Source organism: Balaenoptera acutorostrata, chromosome 10 (assembly GCF_949987535.1).
Source record: "Balaenoptera acutorostrata chromosome 10, mBalAcu1.1, whole genome shotgun sequence".
Taxonomy (NCBI): Eukaryota; Metazoa; Chordata; class Mammalia; order Artiodactyla; family Balaenopteridae; genus Balaenoptera; species Balaenoptera acutorostrata.
In genome coordinates this window covers 27,549,525-27,567,022 of record NC_080073.1, presented here as the reverse complement: position 1 = coordinate 27,567,022, position 17,498 = coordinate 27,549,525, and the positions used below count along the sequence as shown (strand labels likewise).

The 17,498-nt window shown below is 44.9% G+C and overlaps 1 protein-coding gene across 14 annotated transcripts in view; it reads right to left on the bottom strand.

Moving 5' to 3' along the window:
- CADPS (calcium dependent secretion activator) overlaps window positions 1-17,498 on the bottom strand; it is a 482,411-nt gene that overhangs the window by 192,863 nt on the left and 272,050 nt on the right. For all 14 annotated transcript variants that reach the window (XM_057554533.1, XM_057554534.1, XM_057554535.1 and 11 more), the window contains exon 7: window positions 3,693-3,804. In XM_057554533.1, the coding sequence (XP_057410516.1) occupies window positions 3,693-3,804 (112 nt within the window). The remainder of the gene's footprint in view (window positions 1-3,692; window positions 3,805-17,498) is intronic.

Genomic DNA, 17,498 nt, shown 5'->3' with positions numbered 1-17,498 from the left:
GTGCTGCCAGCAGAGGGCGCCCGTCCCACCAGCGCAAGGGCCAGGCAGGTGGGCTCCACCGCAAAGGTGGAAAGTTTCTGTGGCAGGAAGGAAGTATCAACTAGTATCTGGGGGAATGTGTCATGAGACTGGAGGAGAGTATGATTTGTTAAGAGATTAATGGCAAGCTCGTGGCCTTCACCCCAACAGCAGAGCCAAGATTTTTATTTCTGCATAGGGACAACGCCGTGTAGTAAAAATAGAGATGACGTGGCATCATTCCTGGCAAGTCACTTACCTCCTCTGGGCCCCAGTGTAGTGGTCTGTACAGGAGGAGTAATAACCGGACCTTCCTCATAGGATTCAGATAAAGAATCAGTGAGGGGCTGCACACAGAGCTCTCAGGACAGTAGCCTGGCCAGCGGTAAACATGCAACTGTGCATGGGCCCCAACTAACTGGGTGGCTCTGGGGGGGTGTCTCCTGCCTTCCACAGGAATCAATTTTCTCCTCTATAAAGAAAAGACTTTGACTAGCCCAGTGTGTTTTAACTTTTTCGAGCGGAAACAGCTTTGAGAAGCTGGTGAATGCTTTGGATTAGCAAGTCCAGAAAAATGCACATACGCCCCTCCCCCCAACATGTGTAAACGGTTTCAAGGGGCTCCTGAGACCCATGGAGTGGACTCAGGTTGATGGTTCCTGGACTTGCCTCTTCTAACACTGATATTCTAGGTCTCTGAGACTCTCCTGCTTCCTGATTCATGTCTTCATGGAAAAAGAAAGGTTTGAAGAAAAAGAAAAGGCAGGGTCCTTCCCCCACTCTGTGTGTCTCTCTTTCCCTAGGGACAGAAGTGAATATTTGTCATTTCCCAAAGAAAATGGGTAAACCTCTTCTTTTCTTTCATTCCCTTTCTTTTTTTGTGGGGGGCACTCTTTTTGCTATCAGCCTTGTTTACCTTTTGTTTTACTTCCATCTGCGGTCTAGGTCCTAGTAATATGATTCCAGGTCAGTTCTATAGATGAAAGCCAGATTAAGGAATTGAAAAAACAAAGGAAGGGGACTTCGCTGGTGGTGCAGTGGTTAAGAATCTGCCTGCCAATGCAGGGGACGTGGGTTTGAGCCCTGGTCCGGGAAGATCCCACATGCCACGGAGCAACTAAGCCTGTGTGCCACAACTACTGAGTCTGTGCTCTGGAGCCCGTAAGCCACAGCTACTGAGCCCACGTGCCACAACTACTGAAGCCGGCGCGCCTAGAGCCCCTGCTCCGCAACAAGAGAAGCCATAGCAATGAGAAGCCCGCACACTGCAACGAAGAGTATCCCCCGCTCGCTGCAACTAGAGAAGGCCCGCACGCAGCAATGAAGACCCAACGCAGCCAAAAATAAACAAATTAATTAATTAATTAAAAACAAAAGAAAGCGTGGTTAATGTGTTCTTGCTGGTGTTCTTAGGTGTGTGTACCTGTGTGCTTGCTTTGGGATATTCTGTCATTTTTCTACAGATGCTGTATCAGAGGATCAGAGAGGTTAAATTTATTGGCTAATGTCACAGAGCTTTCAGAAGGGATTATGCATTCAACCAGTAGAAATGAAATTTATTAAGTCTATGTGCTGGGCTCTGGGTATAGGAATAGGGTGGTGAACGAAATAATTTTAAGTTTCACAGTCATGGTATCTCCCTTGCAATGGGAAGAGGGATGGTGGCAGGGGCAAAAAGGGGGTAGGGTGTTAAGAGGTACAAACCACTATGTATAAAATAAGATATAAGGATATATTGTGTAACACAAGGAATAGAGCCAATATTTTATAATAACTATAAATAGAGTATAATCTATAAAAAATATTGAATCACTACATTGCATACCTGAAACCAATAACATATTGTAAATTGACTACACTTTAATTTTAAAAAAGGAAAAAAATAGGTTTCTCTCCCCATGGAGTTTTCCAGTCCAGTGGGGGAGACAGAAGCCAACATTTCTGTAAATTCTGTCTCATTGGTGATAGGTTCGGTGGAGGATGTGAACGGGGAGGAGCTGAAGTAGTAAATGAAGGCGGATGGGCAGTCAGCAAAGGGCTCTCCGAGGAGGAGGTGGCATTTATATAGAGAAGCAAGTGGCCTTTGGAAGAGCTGGGCAGTGGGGAGAGTGCTCCAGGCAGAGACGAAGCCTGCTGAGATGAGAAATAATTCGGTTTATTTGAGGGACTAAAATTTGGCCAGCGATGCTGGTGCATACTGGATGAGGGGAAAGGCGAAAGCAAATGAGGCTGGGGAGGTGGGCAGGAGCCAGATCACCCGAGTCTCTGTGGGCTGTGCTACAGAGTTCAGATTTTATTATAAGCGGTATGGAGGCATAGAAGCATTTTAAGCTAGCAAGGAACAAATCCAACTTGTGTTCTGAAAATCTGTTTGGTACAGAGTCAAGAGCTGAGATGTAAGAAGATATTATAAAAGAAATTATTCAGATAAGAATTATTGGGGACTTCCCTGGCGGTCCAGTGGTTAAGACTCTGTGCGTCCAATGCAGGGGGCGCGGGTTCAAACCCCGGTCAGGGAACTAAGATCTAAGATCCCATATGCCGCATAGTGTGGCCCCCCCCCCCAAAAAAAAGACTACTAGAAAATTTTGGGACTTCCCTCATGAGCCAGTGGTTAAGACTCTGCCCTCCCAACACAGGGGGCCTGGGTTCGATCCCTGGTCGGGGAACTAGATCCCGCATGCATGCCACAACTAAGAGTCTGCATGCTGCAACTAAAAGAGCCCGTGTGCCACAACTAAGACCCGGCACAGCCAAATAAATAAATAAATATTTTTTAAAAAAAGAATTATTATCTCAGTGGTACTCAAAGGGATTGGTACCACCCCTTGAGATGTTTCAGAAATTTGGGGGATATTTTTGGTTGACAAAATAATTGGTGCTGGGCTCTGCTGGTATTGAATGGGCGGGGCCCAGGGATACTAATCATCCTGCAGTGAGCGAGCTACTCCTCAGCGATCGTACAACCCACCTGATTTTTGAATATTCCCACCAGATATGAACGGAGGTAGAAAAAACTGCTGGTGATTAACTGAGTCTAGCTCCTAAATCTCTTTTACATATACACTATAAGTGTGTTTGGCACTTTTCCAGGGAAATCAAGGAAACTTTGTTACCAAGATTGGTTCACTGTTTCAGTAAATTACTGATACTTGGGTTTTTGAGCCCCCATCCTCTGCAGGGGACTTTGTCACCTGCGCAGTGATTCTCCATATGGGAAAAGAAAAGACTCCTTCCTTGGGTCTTCAGTACAGCTGTGGTTGAATCTTTACATTTTGAAATTATTATAATTTCCCTTCTATGTCTCTTTTATATTATGTCACTGTGCTGATTTTAAAATCGTTAGGGTGTCGGTCTGTTAAATTATCTAATACTTTTGCTTCACGATAGAAAGGGTATTGCACATCCTTGCTCTCAAGGGTGTCTGGGGCTCATGGTGTTGAGAACTCCTGACCTATCTTCTGCAATGCACACAGATTTAAAGAGGGGAAACTGAGGCTTGGCGAGGTTGGGGGTCTTGCCCAAGGACACACAGTCAATGAAGAGTAGAGCCAGGGAGTCAAACCTCGAAGCTGGGCTTATCAGAAATTGGCGGTACTGCCTCTCAGGACCCGGGGACTCCGGCCCTCCACAGCTTCTTGTGATGGAGAATCCTTGTGATGGGGAGCACTTACCCGTCCCAGCTCCTTGTCCTCCAAGGCCAGGACTCCTGTGCTCTCTGTGAACAGCTTCACCTTCACAGCGGGCAGTGCGTGGGTCGTAGAGAAGTCACCCTGGGTGCCCCAGCTGCAGACAGAATCAGAGAGGTCAGTGCGGAGACCTCCGCCTGGACAACGCTAAACTTAGCCCCGCCTTCTTCCTGGGTCGGGTGAATGCAGGGTTAACCCGAGGCATCGAGGCATTGAGGCATCAAGGCATGCTGGCTGTCACATCCCCCTCCCCTCCCAAGCTGCCAGAATGACAAAAAGTGTTAATTATCTTGTTAGGCAAATGCAAGACAGATGCTCAGAAAGTTGCCAGGGGTCTTCACAGAGCACTAGAAGGAATCACTTGGAATTCGCATGAAATCGAGTTGGTGAGAAATTTGCCCCATGCATTTGCTATCCCTACAAACTATTCCAGGGTAACCACTAATATTTTCTTGTAGCCTTTCCAAGAATCCCTAGTTCTTGGAAACTGCTGTTCTAGATTTTGAGATGGAGCTTCATTTGGCAGGAGCTAACACCTGACTTTACAATGAGACCTCAATAGTAGTGGGAAGGCAGGGAGCCCCATTTCCACTGGCATTCAAAGTTATGTTGAATAGAGCAATGGATGAAGCTTAGTTTAGCCCTGTTAAAGAGGAACGAAGGTCAAAGGATGTGATGTGGGAAACGCCCTTCCCCACTCACTGGTCTCTGGGAATCACAGTAGATTTCCCAAGAGGAGAGCCTGGCTTACCTAGCATCTGGGTAGAGGGCCAGTCTGAGCTGACATGAGCCCCTGATGGGCCCCTCAGATGTGATCTTTTCATTCACTCATCACGATTCTTACAGAGCCATCTCCATCCACTCTGTACCTGAAATCAGCATGATCTTCAGGAAGTATCAACTGGATTGCATTGAGCCCCTGCCCTAAACCCTTCCACGGCACCTGTTCCATTGCACTGGGCACAATCCAGACCCCGTGGTATGGTCTCCCACTCATCCACTCGAGTGTCATGGGCCCCCTGATTGTGCTACCTCAGGGCTGTTGCATGCACGGTTCCTTCTGTTGGCAATGCTTCTCCCCACCCTTCTCTTCACCCGCTACCTCTCAGGGGCTCAGCCAGAGCTGAGAACATGTCCCTTGATCTCCCAGTCTCAATTTTGTTCCAGTGTTAAACTCTCTTGAACATACTGTTTAATTTTCTGTCCTAGCAATCATTGGATTTGTAATGATTGATTTACTTGCGTGATTGTTTAACAGCTAAATCCTCTAATATTCTGTAAGCTCCATAAGTGCGTGGACCGTGTGTTTTGTTTATATTGCATTACCACAGTACTTAGCACACAGAAGATGCTTAATAAATATTTGTTGAATAAATAAATTGTGCAAATATATATTCTTTTACAGAACTAGGAAACAGGAATAGATATAATGTTGTATAGAAATTTTTTTTTTCATTTTGCCTATGTAATGGCCAATTTCCGTATTTTAAGTTACTCATTTGATATTATTTTTAATGACTATAATATTACACCTGATGGATGCATCATAATTTATTTAACCACTGTTCTGTTATTGAGATTGGGCTGGACATTACTTTTTAATTTCATCTCTGTTTATTTCCTTGGGAAGTGGAGAGTTAGATGGGAGATCGTTTCTTCGTTCATTTATCAACAAACATGGTGGTGCTCCTACGGTGCTGCAGGAACTGTGCTCATCAGTGGAAACTTTCAAGGCTTGGGACACCTGTTCCCAAAACGCTCTCCACACAGTTGGTGACTATCCTCCTACCATCTGGGAAGAAGAGCGCAAACCACATGGCTTCTTGCCCACTCTGGGTGTCCCTATTCACTTTTTCTTCTGGCCAATTTAATCACTGCTGTTTTCATGGGCCTTTCCTTGATTAATAGCAGGCTTGACTATTTTACTCTGTGTTCATTGGCTGTTTGTATTTCCTCTTTTGTAAATGATGGAACTCTGACTTCTAGCGTCAAGGTTGCACTCAATTGAATAAATCCCATTAACTAAACTCAAAGACCTGAGGACTCTAGAGTGTTGGTAAGAGAGCACCAGAAGGAGATAAGGGGGTGCCCAGCTCCATGGGGATCCAAGTGTGCAAGAACCATTGAGAAAGCACAACAGTCGCAAGAGAGAAAGGGGAAGGACACGAAGAGGACATGAGACACGGCGAGAAGCAACAGGTTTCAAACACAACAGCAAAAGGTGAGATGTACAGATGGAAGCTCCTAATTTTGGACATCAGCCACAGCAGCAAGCTCCTAAGATAGGGGAACCTTTGTCCTAGTAAAGGCAACGTGACAAGGCATAAGGTTTTGAACCCAGCATTCTTAGTTCAAATCCTGATGAGTCACTTACAAACTGCAGGACTTGGGGCAAGTTAATTAACATCCCTGAACCTCAGTTTCCTGAGCTATAAAATAATATCATTTCACAGAATAGTTATAAAGAGTAAATAGCAGCAGGCTTGGAATAGCATAAGAGTCCCCCAAATTTTGGCTACCTTCCCTTCCCCAAATAAGGATACACAAGATGTATTCTAGTAACAGTGATAATCACTTATATTTTGTGTTATCCATTCAACACATATTTATTAAGCAACTACTAAGTATCTGACCCTTTGCTGGGCAAGCAAGATGGACATTACCCTTCCTACTACACAGGGTAAGAGGTAAAACAGTTCATGTTGTACCCATTTCACAGATGAGAAAACTGAGAAGAACCTCAAGATCTTGTGCATTTTATTACAGTGAATTGTGATCAAGTTGGGCTGGAACACAAATCTCTTAATTCCCAGTTTATAGCTCTTGCTGCTATTACCGTCATGATTATCAATAACACGCATGACTAATGATTAACAATTTTGGCAAAAAACATGATCATTACTTTACTGTTTATGGTTAATTGTGCTGTGAATCTCTTTGGGCATTTATCATGCTTCGTCATGGAGATAAGGAAGATTCCTGCCGGAAACAAAGAGAGTTCTGGAATGAGATGCTCTAACGCTAAGCCATAAAGAGGCCTTAATCCCAGGTCCCTGGGAATTCCCCACACTGGATCCCTGTGACACTGTCCTTGAAACTGGTTTGTAGGGATTTTCTGGCCTGTTCAGTGGGCACGAATCCAGTCTGCCTGAACCCCTGCTGCTACCCAAGGATGCTCAGCTCATAATGCGTTCAACATGACTCAGACCGTGGGGCAGGGCGAGGTCTCTGAGACCCCATCAGCTGGATGGAGTTGAAGCCACTGGAGGCTGCCCTGACAACCCCTGTGCACTTGGACAGTGATTTGCTTCTCCTTTCCACCAGGCCTGCAGCTGTGCTCTTGGCTTCCTACCATGACCCTTGGCTCACCTCAGGTTGCTAGGTCGCTACTGAATCCCAATTTATCCACCAGATTTCAAAATGGCTACCTGGCCCAGTGGAGCGGGAAAAAAAAGAAAGTCTAATCAGGACCAGCTATGTCATTTTCAGGGCCCAGTGCAAAATGAAAATGTGGGCTCCCTGTTCAAAAAGCAGGAAAACGTGCCATTAAAGATACTAAAATACAGTGTTTTCCTTTCTCTGAGGATTTCCTCTGCTCAAACGCATGCTCATTATTCCATCAGACCCCACTAAACTGACTCGAGCTCAAAGATCAAATAATTAAGAATTTCAAGACGGCAATGCGGAGCATGACACCAAAGGGTCTGAGTGTGGGACCTGTGCAGCCGCAGCGGTCACAAGCTCGAGAATCAGGCTCTGAGCCCAAGGCCACCCAGTCTGTTTAGCGTGGCCAGAGGATGGGCCATGCAGGGGAGGTCGCTACAGTCACAGGACTCGGTGAAAACCACTCCTGCCTTCTTTTGGTCAATGCTTCCTATTCATAGGAGCCCCAAGGAGATTTAGTTATCAGCACTTTCCCTGCCCCTCTCCCCTTTGGGAAAAAAAATCATGAAAGTGTCCACTTTTTGTCTTTTTCCAGCCATGGAAAGACCTGACTATAACAAAAACAGCTAATATTTCTCCAGAGCTTCCTATGTGCTAGTCACACATTCCTATCTCCAAAATGTTAGATGGTCATACATGTATTTTGTCTTTTTAAGCCCTCTTGGCCATCCTGTGAAACACTTACAACTATCACCCCCATAGTTACAGATGAGGAAACTGAGGCTCAGAGAGCAGATTAGTCATGTGTCCAAGGTCACAGGGAGCAAATGGCAATCTGCCTGCACAACCCAAACTCTTAGCCATGCCGCCGCGTTGCCTTGCTCCCAAATGCCACAACTCGCTCCTCTGTGCCTGGATCCAGTTAACATCAATTACCTCTGTAACTCAACTGCAAAGTTCTGTTTCAAAATGGATGGGACTCTGGGCTGCATTAGATTTATTTCACGTGCTCAATATACTTCACAGAGTGCTACGTAACCTGCAGACAAACCAGTCCGTGGTGGAACCTTGGCCTTTTGGCGGAGCCACGTAATGATAAATGAATCTATTTCTCATTGTTGCCTTCTTCTCTGCTCATTTCTTTTCCTTTGCTGAGCACTGACTGTGGCTATTTAAATGAATATCTCTTTTAAAAGTTTCCCAGGACTGAAATAAAATTCTGCTTTGATTTGAAAAGACCAGAGATTGATAGTATTTACGGCAAGGAGCAGTTGGGAAGGTTAACTAACTTCTCTCTGGACATAAAGTACATAAAGTCAAGTGGGTGAGGTGTCTCACTTCCCTGATCTTATCATGTCTGCTACTATACTCACACTGTACAGCTAGCTCACAAAAGCACTAAAAATAGTCACCAATTATCGAGTGCTTATGGTTTGCCAGGCCCTGGGCTGAGGGCTTTTCATGGGTTATCTCATTTAATCCTTCTGACAGGTCTGCAAGGTATATCCTGATTATCCCCACTTTATCAATGGAGAAACTAGGACTTGGAGAGGTTAAGTAACTGGGCCAGGGTTTCAAACTATCACAGAGCTGGGCTTCAAACTCAGAGTTTCTGACCTGAAAGCCCATGCATTAAACAATAGAGCTTTGCTGCTTCTCCATAACTCATAACACAGTATTAGAGTGTAGTGTGACAATTTTCTGTGTGTGTATCTGGCTGTCTCTCTAGATGGTTAATACCTTGGGGCAAGGAGCATAATGTGTATGTGTGTGTGTGTGTGTGTGTGTGTGTGTGTGTGTTAAATCTACTGTACCAAGCACAGGGCGGCACCCGATAAATATTTGTTTAGTGACTAGGAAGATGTGACAAATTGGAAATACTCATGTCACCAGATTCAGGGGATTGTGGAGAGATGCCACACAGGAAATATGCAAGAGTGTGACTGCCCCCTTTAAGCCAAAGTGAGGGTTTATCTCCTTGGGGATCAGATGTTTTCCCGGAGCACACCAACCCCCTGAAGTGTACAGAGTGGCTGGCAGCACGCAGAGGGGACCCAGGCGACAGAGCAGCAAGGACAGCATTCTGAGGAGCAGGGCGTAGGTCTTTGAAGGTCAAGGAGTGGTTAGCTCAGGAGGCCAAGAGCTGGAAGCAATGTGGATGCCAACAGTATAATGTTGGAAAGCACCACTGAGTTACAAAATGAACTACTGTTATTATTTTCGGTCTTTTCAACCGGAAGCAACACAAGCGCAGACTATGGAAATGCAATCACCCACAGTGGCACCTCCAAACATGAAGGAACATGTATTGATTGACACATGTGTGCTCATTCCAAATCAAATACCTTTTGCAAAAGGCTGGAGAACAAAGAGAAGAACAGTCCAGCTCACGAACCTACATGTGCACATGGTGTTGGATGAAGCTCTGACTTCCACTGCTGAGGGCTCAGACCTCTACTATGCCCTGCATTTAGAAAACACTTCCTGAATGTCTACGATGTGCAAATCACTGTGTTAGGTGCTGCTGTGGACCCAAAGATGCATGAGATATCAGCGCTGCCCTTATGGATGTGCTATTCTACTTAGGGTGATGTCACGTCCAGAAATGATAACAGTTGTTAGGTGTGAGCTGAAGCCTTGGCTTTCACACCTGTAACTGGGGATAAGAATAGTACTGACCCCAGAGAGTCGATGGAAGGATAAGTAGGAGATAAACTATTGCATATACAGTGTTCAACACAATACCCAGCACGTGGAAAGCACCAAAAAAAGTAAGTCTTTCATTTCAGGATTACAGACCAGGGGTTGGTAAACTAAGGTCTACGAGTCAAGTGTGCTGACTACTTGCTTATGTATGGCTGATGAACTAAGAATGGTTTTTACATTTTTAAGTGGCTGAAAATAATTAAAAGAAGAGTAATATTTTGGGACACATGAAAATTACATGAAATTCAAATTTCAATGCCCATCAATAAAGTTTTATTAGGACACAGTTACGCCCATCTATTTATTGATACAAATCGCCTTTTGCACTTCAAAAGCAGAGGTGAGTAGTTACGACAGAGACCTTATGGCCAACAAGCCTCAATTATTTACTTTCTGGTCCTTTACTGAAAATGTCTGCTGACCCCTGCTATATACACAGTTAAATCGTCGGCTCATGGGAGTACTTTTATTTTCATTAGCAGATGAGAAGTACGTATGCTCACCAGAGCGCAGCCACAAAGATAAACTGTAAACATGCACTTACAAGGAGAGCTCACCCCATGGCGATTCAATGTGCTGCTCTAAATTCTTCCTGGAGCTCTTGCTAGCACTCTTGGTGTACTGGAAAACTGGGGATTGTATATCACAGCATTTCAGACACGTGGTGCCCAAATGCTGCTTCCAGATCCACTTGAGCTGGCTGACTCATTCAGTCACACTACATCATTATTAATATCAAATAATAAACAAGAGTAACAGATAATTCATATTTGGGGGAGGGTGTAGATGATTTTTAAAGTCACAGCACATTATTTCTCCGAACCTGTTCCATAGGGCCACTGCTTTGAAAGTGAATACTTTGATCTGGGGGAGAAAATAAGGGAGAGGGATGTGCTTGGGTGGAGGGAGGGAGAAATCTACGGGCAAAGCAACCTTCTACTGTGTGTTTGGCGAGCATCTGCTCCATCTCAGTCACATCTCTGTTTACTATTTAAAGCTTCTTATTTGCGGAAGCCTCCTCAGACCATATGTTATCAACAAATGTTGCTAATCAAATACACACAGTAATTTTCATCAGAATTTCCCCCACCCCCCCTCATGAACAAAAAACAAACATTTGCCACAAAGGGAATATACCTCCCAAAATGACAGTAAACATCCACTGCAAACCTTTGACAACAGAGTGATATTTACGAATGCGTATGTGACTAAGCCAAGAACACATCCACTTTAGGCAAATAAGGACCCTTGGAGAACTGGATTTTTGTGCAGTTTGGTGTTGGGGGATGATGTCATTAGTTGCCATGGTGATGCTCAGCATAAGGTCATCATTCATGCGACCGAGACTGGATTTGCATTTATTCAAGGTATATGGCTCATGCGAGCTGGGCGTTAGATTGGTGTGGTTCATAAAACTAACTGCCAGCTTTAACAAGGGAGAAGTGTCATTTCGGGGAATCAAACTTCCTTGGTCCCGTTGCTAAGAGGGAAAGTTAATAATTGCCTGGAGACAACTGCATTAAAATCTTTTGGCCTGCCTTTCAGGCAGACGGCATGATATTCTACATCAAGCGAATCAATTGTACCATCGCAGTGTGTTTCATGCAAACTCATGGATAGGATGTGATTCGGGCCCTTTAACGTACTAGAAAAGCTAAACTACCTCTTATCTACATAAATGAGGCGTTTGCTTTGTAAAAATTGGGTTGTCTGGGAGGTGGAGGGATGGAGGCTCCAATTTGCCTACCTGACATTTCCACTGGAATAGCTCCTCTCCAGGAATCGGAAATCAAATGTGTTCAAACCTCAGCTTTAGTGTTCTCCCCGCACATCTGTTCCTCTAAGGTTTTCCCAGCTTAGTCACAGGAACTGCCAGCCACCCAGAAAAGAAAGGTTAGAAGTGCCAGGAAGAGGGTGGGTGGAATATTTACATAGCATGGACAGTTAGAACTTTACCAAGAAGCAATTATTACCGGTACTTCTTTATTTGGTTTCTTGTTTGTCTCCTCCTACTAGAATGTAAACTCCTCAAGGGCGGGGATCTGTGTCTGTTTCCCTGCTATGTCTGAGGATGGCTGTATCCCCAGCACCTAGGGCAGTGCCTGTCACATGGCACATGTCCAACAAGCATTTACTGAAGAAATGAATTCAGTGAATTGTGATTTTCTCCACACACGTATGCACATTTGTAGATGAGATTCAAGTTGAAAGTGAAATTGAACCATGTTGGCTTCTCCTGGACTTACATTCTTTGGCACGGTTAAAGAGGAAGTTCAGGAAAATTCTATACTATAAACTTTATAAGGGCAGGGACCAAGGCCATCACTGCTGTAGTCCAACGTTTAGCTCTGCCCAGTGCAGAAGAAGCACTCGATAAATGCCTGTTGAATGAAGGCCAGAGGAGATCAAATACAGGAGATCTGTGCATCAATCCTAATTTTCTCATTAGCTATGTGACCTTGGACAAACCACCGGTAGGGTCTCAATTTACTTATCTCTATAATAGGGGTAGGGAGGCTACTATACTGATATTTTCTGTCCCAAAGACAAAAGCCTGAGTATTTGATTTCTAGCATTTCCTTTTGATTCCTTCTTAGAGTTTTCAACACTCTGCTTATATTACCCTTCTGTTTTTATATGTTGTCTACTTTTTTTTTTTTTTTTTTGCCATTAGAGACCTTAGCATATTAATCATAGTTGATTTAAATTCCCAGTCTGATAATTCCAACATCTCTACCATACCTGTCTCTTCAAACTGTGTGTTTTGTCTTTTCAACACTTTTGTTGGAAGTGACATACGGGGCAAATGGAAGCCCTTATGCCTCCAGGAGCAATTTCTTCTCCCAGTCTTCTGCTCCAGGAGGCTATGATTCTCTGTATCTGTTTGTCTATCTCTCTAAATCTGTGGGCAGCGGTTTGCCCTGTGACCTAAAATTCTCTGATAGATCTAAGAAGAGTTGCTGATTTTCCCTTTGTTTAGCCTTTTTCTTGTTGTGAGGACAAAAACCACGCCTTCCAAGCTCTTTACATGCCAGACCGGAAACCGGAAATCCACTGGAGCCTGGACTTGTCAAGATCCTATCCGGCTGTGAGAGCTTAGACTCTAGTCTTCATTGGAGGTTGACTCATAAGAAAATATATAGATGGTCAAAAAGAAAATCTAAATGGGAAACCCAAGGTTGGAGCTAAGTAACAGAATGGTGTGGGATTAGGGTGCACGGGGTGGGATGTGGTGCTGGTACAGCGGGTGGGGTGGGCCTGGGGTTGGGTGTCGTGGGGTACATCATGAAGATGACAGCACCTCACATGGCTTGACAGGGTGCCTTTGCTGGAATGGAGTCTATAGCTTGGCCTAAAGATATCCTCTGTCATTATGAAAGGCGGTGAGTTTTTGTCATTGGAAATGATGGCTGTCTCCCCATTCTGAGGTTCTCCTGCATCTCCATCACCTAGCTGCCTTCCTCTAACCATCTGTTTATTCCAAGTTCTTAAGGACAGTTAGAGAAAAGGAATTGTTCACTGCATGGTGGACATAAAAAGGCACCCGCAGGAGGTTGCTGGGAACACATTCATTCACTGTCTTCTCTCTGTGGCTCAGCCAACCAACGCCTATTTAATTTCCCACACTGGGCTTTCTCCTATAATTGCTCTTGTAACCTGAGCCTCGTTATTAGGGTTGCAACCTATGATTCTCATAAACAACTAGGAGGTGCTCTAGTTGATTGTGTCTTTAGAACTTCAACCTGCCTTAGGACACCTCACAGCCTCTAGAAGGCTCACGGTATACAGTCAGAGAGGCTACAGATGTCAGGAAACCTGGCCAGGGGAATTACAGAATGCAATGCAAACCCCTTTGCATTCCAGCCAGTTCTACTGAGAGCATGAACCAAATGAGGAAAAACAAGTGGGGGACACAGAGCAACAGACTCAGAGTTGACAGGAGCCCTGAAGATCACTGTGGCCAAGCTCCTCATTTACAAATGAGGAAGCTGGTGCAGTGGGGATGAATTTTGGAGTCAGACTGTTTAATTTTTATCATTTCACAGCTTTATGATCTCAGACAAATTTATTAGCCTCTCAGATCTCAGTTTTCATGTTTATAAAATGGGCACATTAACAGTATCTACCTTATAGGGCTTTCTATCTGCCTGTCCCCCAATTAAATGACAGAAGCACTGAGTACAATGTAAGCTCTTAACAAAGGGCAGCTTGCATTATCCAGGGGGTTCAGGATTAAGGGAGCAGGATCAGGAGTCTAGCAGCCTGGATTCCACATCCAGCTGTGCCACTGTCTACCCGAGTGATTTTAAGCAGCTGACTGAATGTCTTGTGGCCTCTATTTTCTTACCTGTAAAATGGGATGTTAATAGTGCTTTCCCTCTTAGCATACCTCTTGTTAGAATTCGATGTGAAAATGCTACCCAGCCTGGTCATCAATAAAGCCCTCCGTAACTATTCAGGACATCTCAGAGATACAGAACAACTTAGTCCAAGTGCCAGCATTAGAATCAAACATCAAGATGTGAGCTGACCTTGTAAGTGTTTTCAAAACCATCTGAGTAGTGGCTTTTGTGTTTTCTCAGTCTGGGTAAAATAAAATTGGGACTTGAATTTGGGTTGATTTTTTTGGGCAGCTATGGCAAAGGGGTAAGAGCTGAGAACTCATTCTCACTTTCTCAAGATTTCCTTCTCTCAAAGTGCCTGAAACATTTCCCCTCACCCCCATCCTGCTTCTCATCCTTCACTGGCCTTTTCTTGACCCTGGCAGGTATATCAGAGTATTACTCAGAGAGATTTACCTTCTCCTGCCTTCTCCAGGAGAAAAGTTTTCTTCCTGCCCCACTGGTATTAGCCTTGTCCATGTGACTACTTGCTTTGGTCTCCTTCTGGGCAGAGCACATATAATCCCCAAATTTGACTTTGAAATTACCCAGGTGACTTTCCTCGGCCAATGGGGTATTAGCAGATGTGATGGAAGCAGAGGCTTGAAATGTGCTTGAATGCTCGGGCTTATTCTCCTGAGCCTCTGTCATCACCATAAGCTGTGGTGGCTGTGGATCCCACAATGGTCCACATGGAGCAGGCCTGAGCCCAGGCCAGAGTGAGGAGCCAGGGCCAACCAGACCCACAGCATGAAGCACAGCCACCCAGCCGAGCCTGGCCTGAGCCAGCCAACCCCCCACCAATTTGCTGATAAGTGAATGAAATAAATGACTGTGGTTTTAAGCCACTGAGTTTTGAGACAGTCTGTTACACAGCAATAACTAACTGATACAGTGCCTTTATCTGGTGCTTAATCACATCATCCTGGTGCTACTCTATATGGTGTAGCTTGGTCTGCAGCCCTCAGCTAGAAGAGCACATACTGGAGAGCTCAGACCCATCTCATAGTCCTTTCATATTATTAAAAAGTCTATTGCAGTCACGCAATAAACACCCGCCTAATAACCTTGTTGGTTTGAAAAAATAGTTCCCAGCTCATGTGTCCTCATAAAACAACCTCCCTGTTTGCCAGTGTCAAATGAGGCAGTTTCTCCACAGTGTAAGAACTGGACTCAGGCCTGAGTGTGCTGGTGAAGGGGGCCACAGGAACTGTCTAGGTCCCCTAAAGAGCAAGAGGGTCAACACCTCCTAAGGCCAAGGCAGGAAGCCAGTGTCTCTCACACCACTTGTGGTCAAGTGCTCCCAGGGGGAGCCCTAACCACATCAAAGGCGTTCCAGATTAAGCCTCCCACATGGAAGGCGATGAGCATTAAGCCAACCTCAGCAACACTTGAGCGCCCCCAACACTTGTGGCTCTGTCCGAGTGGGCATCCAAGCGGTGATGGGCACACAGAGGCAGCCCTTGGGGGTTCAGGGATGGCCATTCAGAGCTTCGGCTGCCCTCCAAGCAGCCAGCCCCCTCCTGTGAGACCTCCCAGTTGCCTTTGATAGAGGGGATTATGGGAGCTGTTGTTGGTTTTGCTTTCCTGGGCTGGGTTCCCACCATCCCACAGAGAGGGATCCCTGAGGACCCTGCTGTGAGCTAAGCTTGTCTCTTCTCCCAAGGACTGGCTGGTGGATTCGTTCTTTTTTCTCTCTGTTTCACATTTGTGAGAAACCACTGGGAGTGGTCATGAATGCCAGGAGTCTCAAAGGGAAATGGTGAATGGGCCAGCTGGCCGAATGTCCTTCGGTAAGAACTGAGGTGTTGTCTTAGAGCATCGGGGAAATTGCTCTCTAGACCAAGTGCGATGGCATAGGCCCAATGTGGAGCCAGAGAGTTATTCTTGAAAAGTGACAAATCTCAGTTGTAGAGAAATATCACCGTCACTCAACCAGTCCACGGTATACCAACACCATCTTAGTGGGGTGAAAACACTACCTACGTTCCCAGTCAAATCTGGCTCTCCTTGGGCTGACCACAGGGGTCCTCCACAGGGCCCAGCTACATTTACTTTGGGACTCCCACGCACATAATATTAAACACACTAAGAGGACTCCTCCAGACCATCTTGTAAAAAAATGTATAAAAAACTGGATGAAAGTTGAAGTGAATTGCCGTCAACTACTGGATATAGGTTAAATTTAAGAGACATGTAATTCAGTATTTTTTTTTGATTTTGCAATTATCTTTACTTTAGAGTTAAAACATTTCCAGGGAAGGGATGTAATGATTATTGTGCAGGTATTAACACATTTTTGACCGGAGACATATTACGGCTACAGGTGTTAGTTTCTGCAAAAATCCCCCAGTCAGTAATGTGTTAACGTACTGTGTACATAATGATGTAATCATTACTATGCAGCACTTAACAGCTGGAACTCTGAAATCAGACACACCTCACTTTCCTGTTGTCAGGTATTAAAGTAGATACAGATATGGCAGACCACTAACCAGCTGTGTGATCTTGGGTAAGTCTCCTAACCACTCTGAGCCTCAAATTTCCCATCTGTAAATGGGACCATAACAATGTCTACCTCTTTGGGGTGCTGAGAGGATTAAACAAGACAATGAATGTCAAGGGCTCAGCACAGTGTCAGGTACCTTTGAGAGTCCTCAGGAAATCTTGGCTGGTTTGTAATTTAGGATGCTAATTGGGCAAGAATGTACAGAATGGATTTGAGTATGAACAGGCCAAGGAACATGTAATAGTTTAGACGGCACAAGATAAAGGTCTCAGAATCATGAGTTGGAGGGAGGATGGGTGAGGTACTAAAAATAGAGATTTCTAGGCCCCAATATCAACTGTGCAAAAATTCATATAGAGAGGGGTCTGTCCAGGAGTGTTTATTTTTAATGATCTTCCTTGGTGATTCTGCTGCTTGGCTATGTTTGTGAACTGCTGTGGAGTCTACAGTCTTCAGTTGAGTGCTGCATGAACAGCAAACAGCAAATACTTTAAGGTTCACAAAGATGAACAAGCAGACAGGCCCTGGTCTCCCAACTACAGATTTCCCCTCAATATTAGGTGGCCCCTGAAGGAAGGAAAGAATGATTACTCAGTCTCCTTGAGATGCTGACCCCACATAAACTATCTTTTGTAGTTTGAGAGCTGTTAATGGGCACACTGGAACGGTGGTTCTCGGAACGACGATTTTGTAAGAGTTACCACAATAGTGACTCTTAGTGGGAAGTTATGAGTGACTCTCCCACTCCCCAGCAAATGGTGATGATAATAATACAGTTCTGACTGAGGGCTGATTACACGCCAATCACTG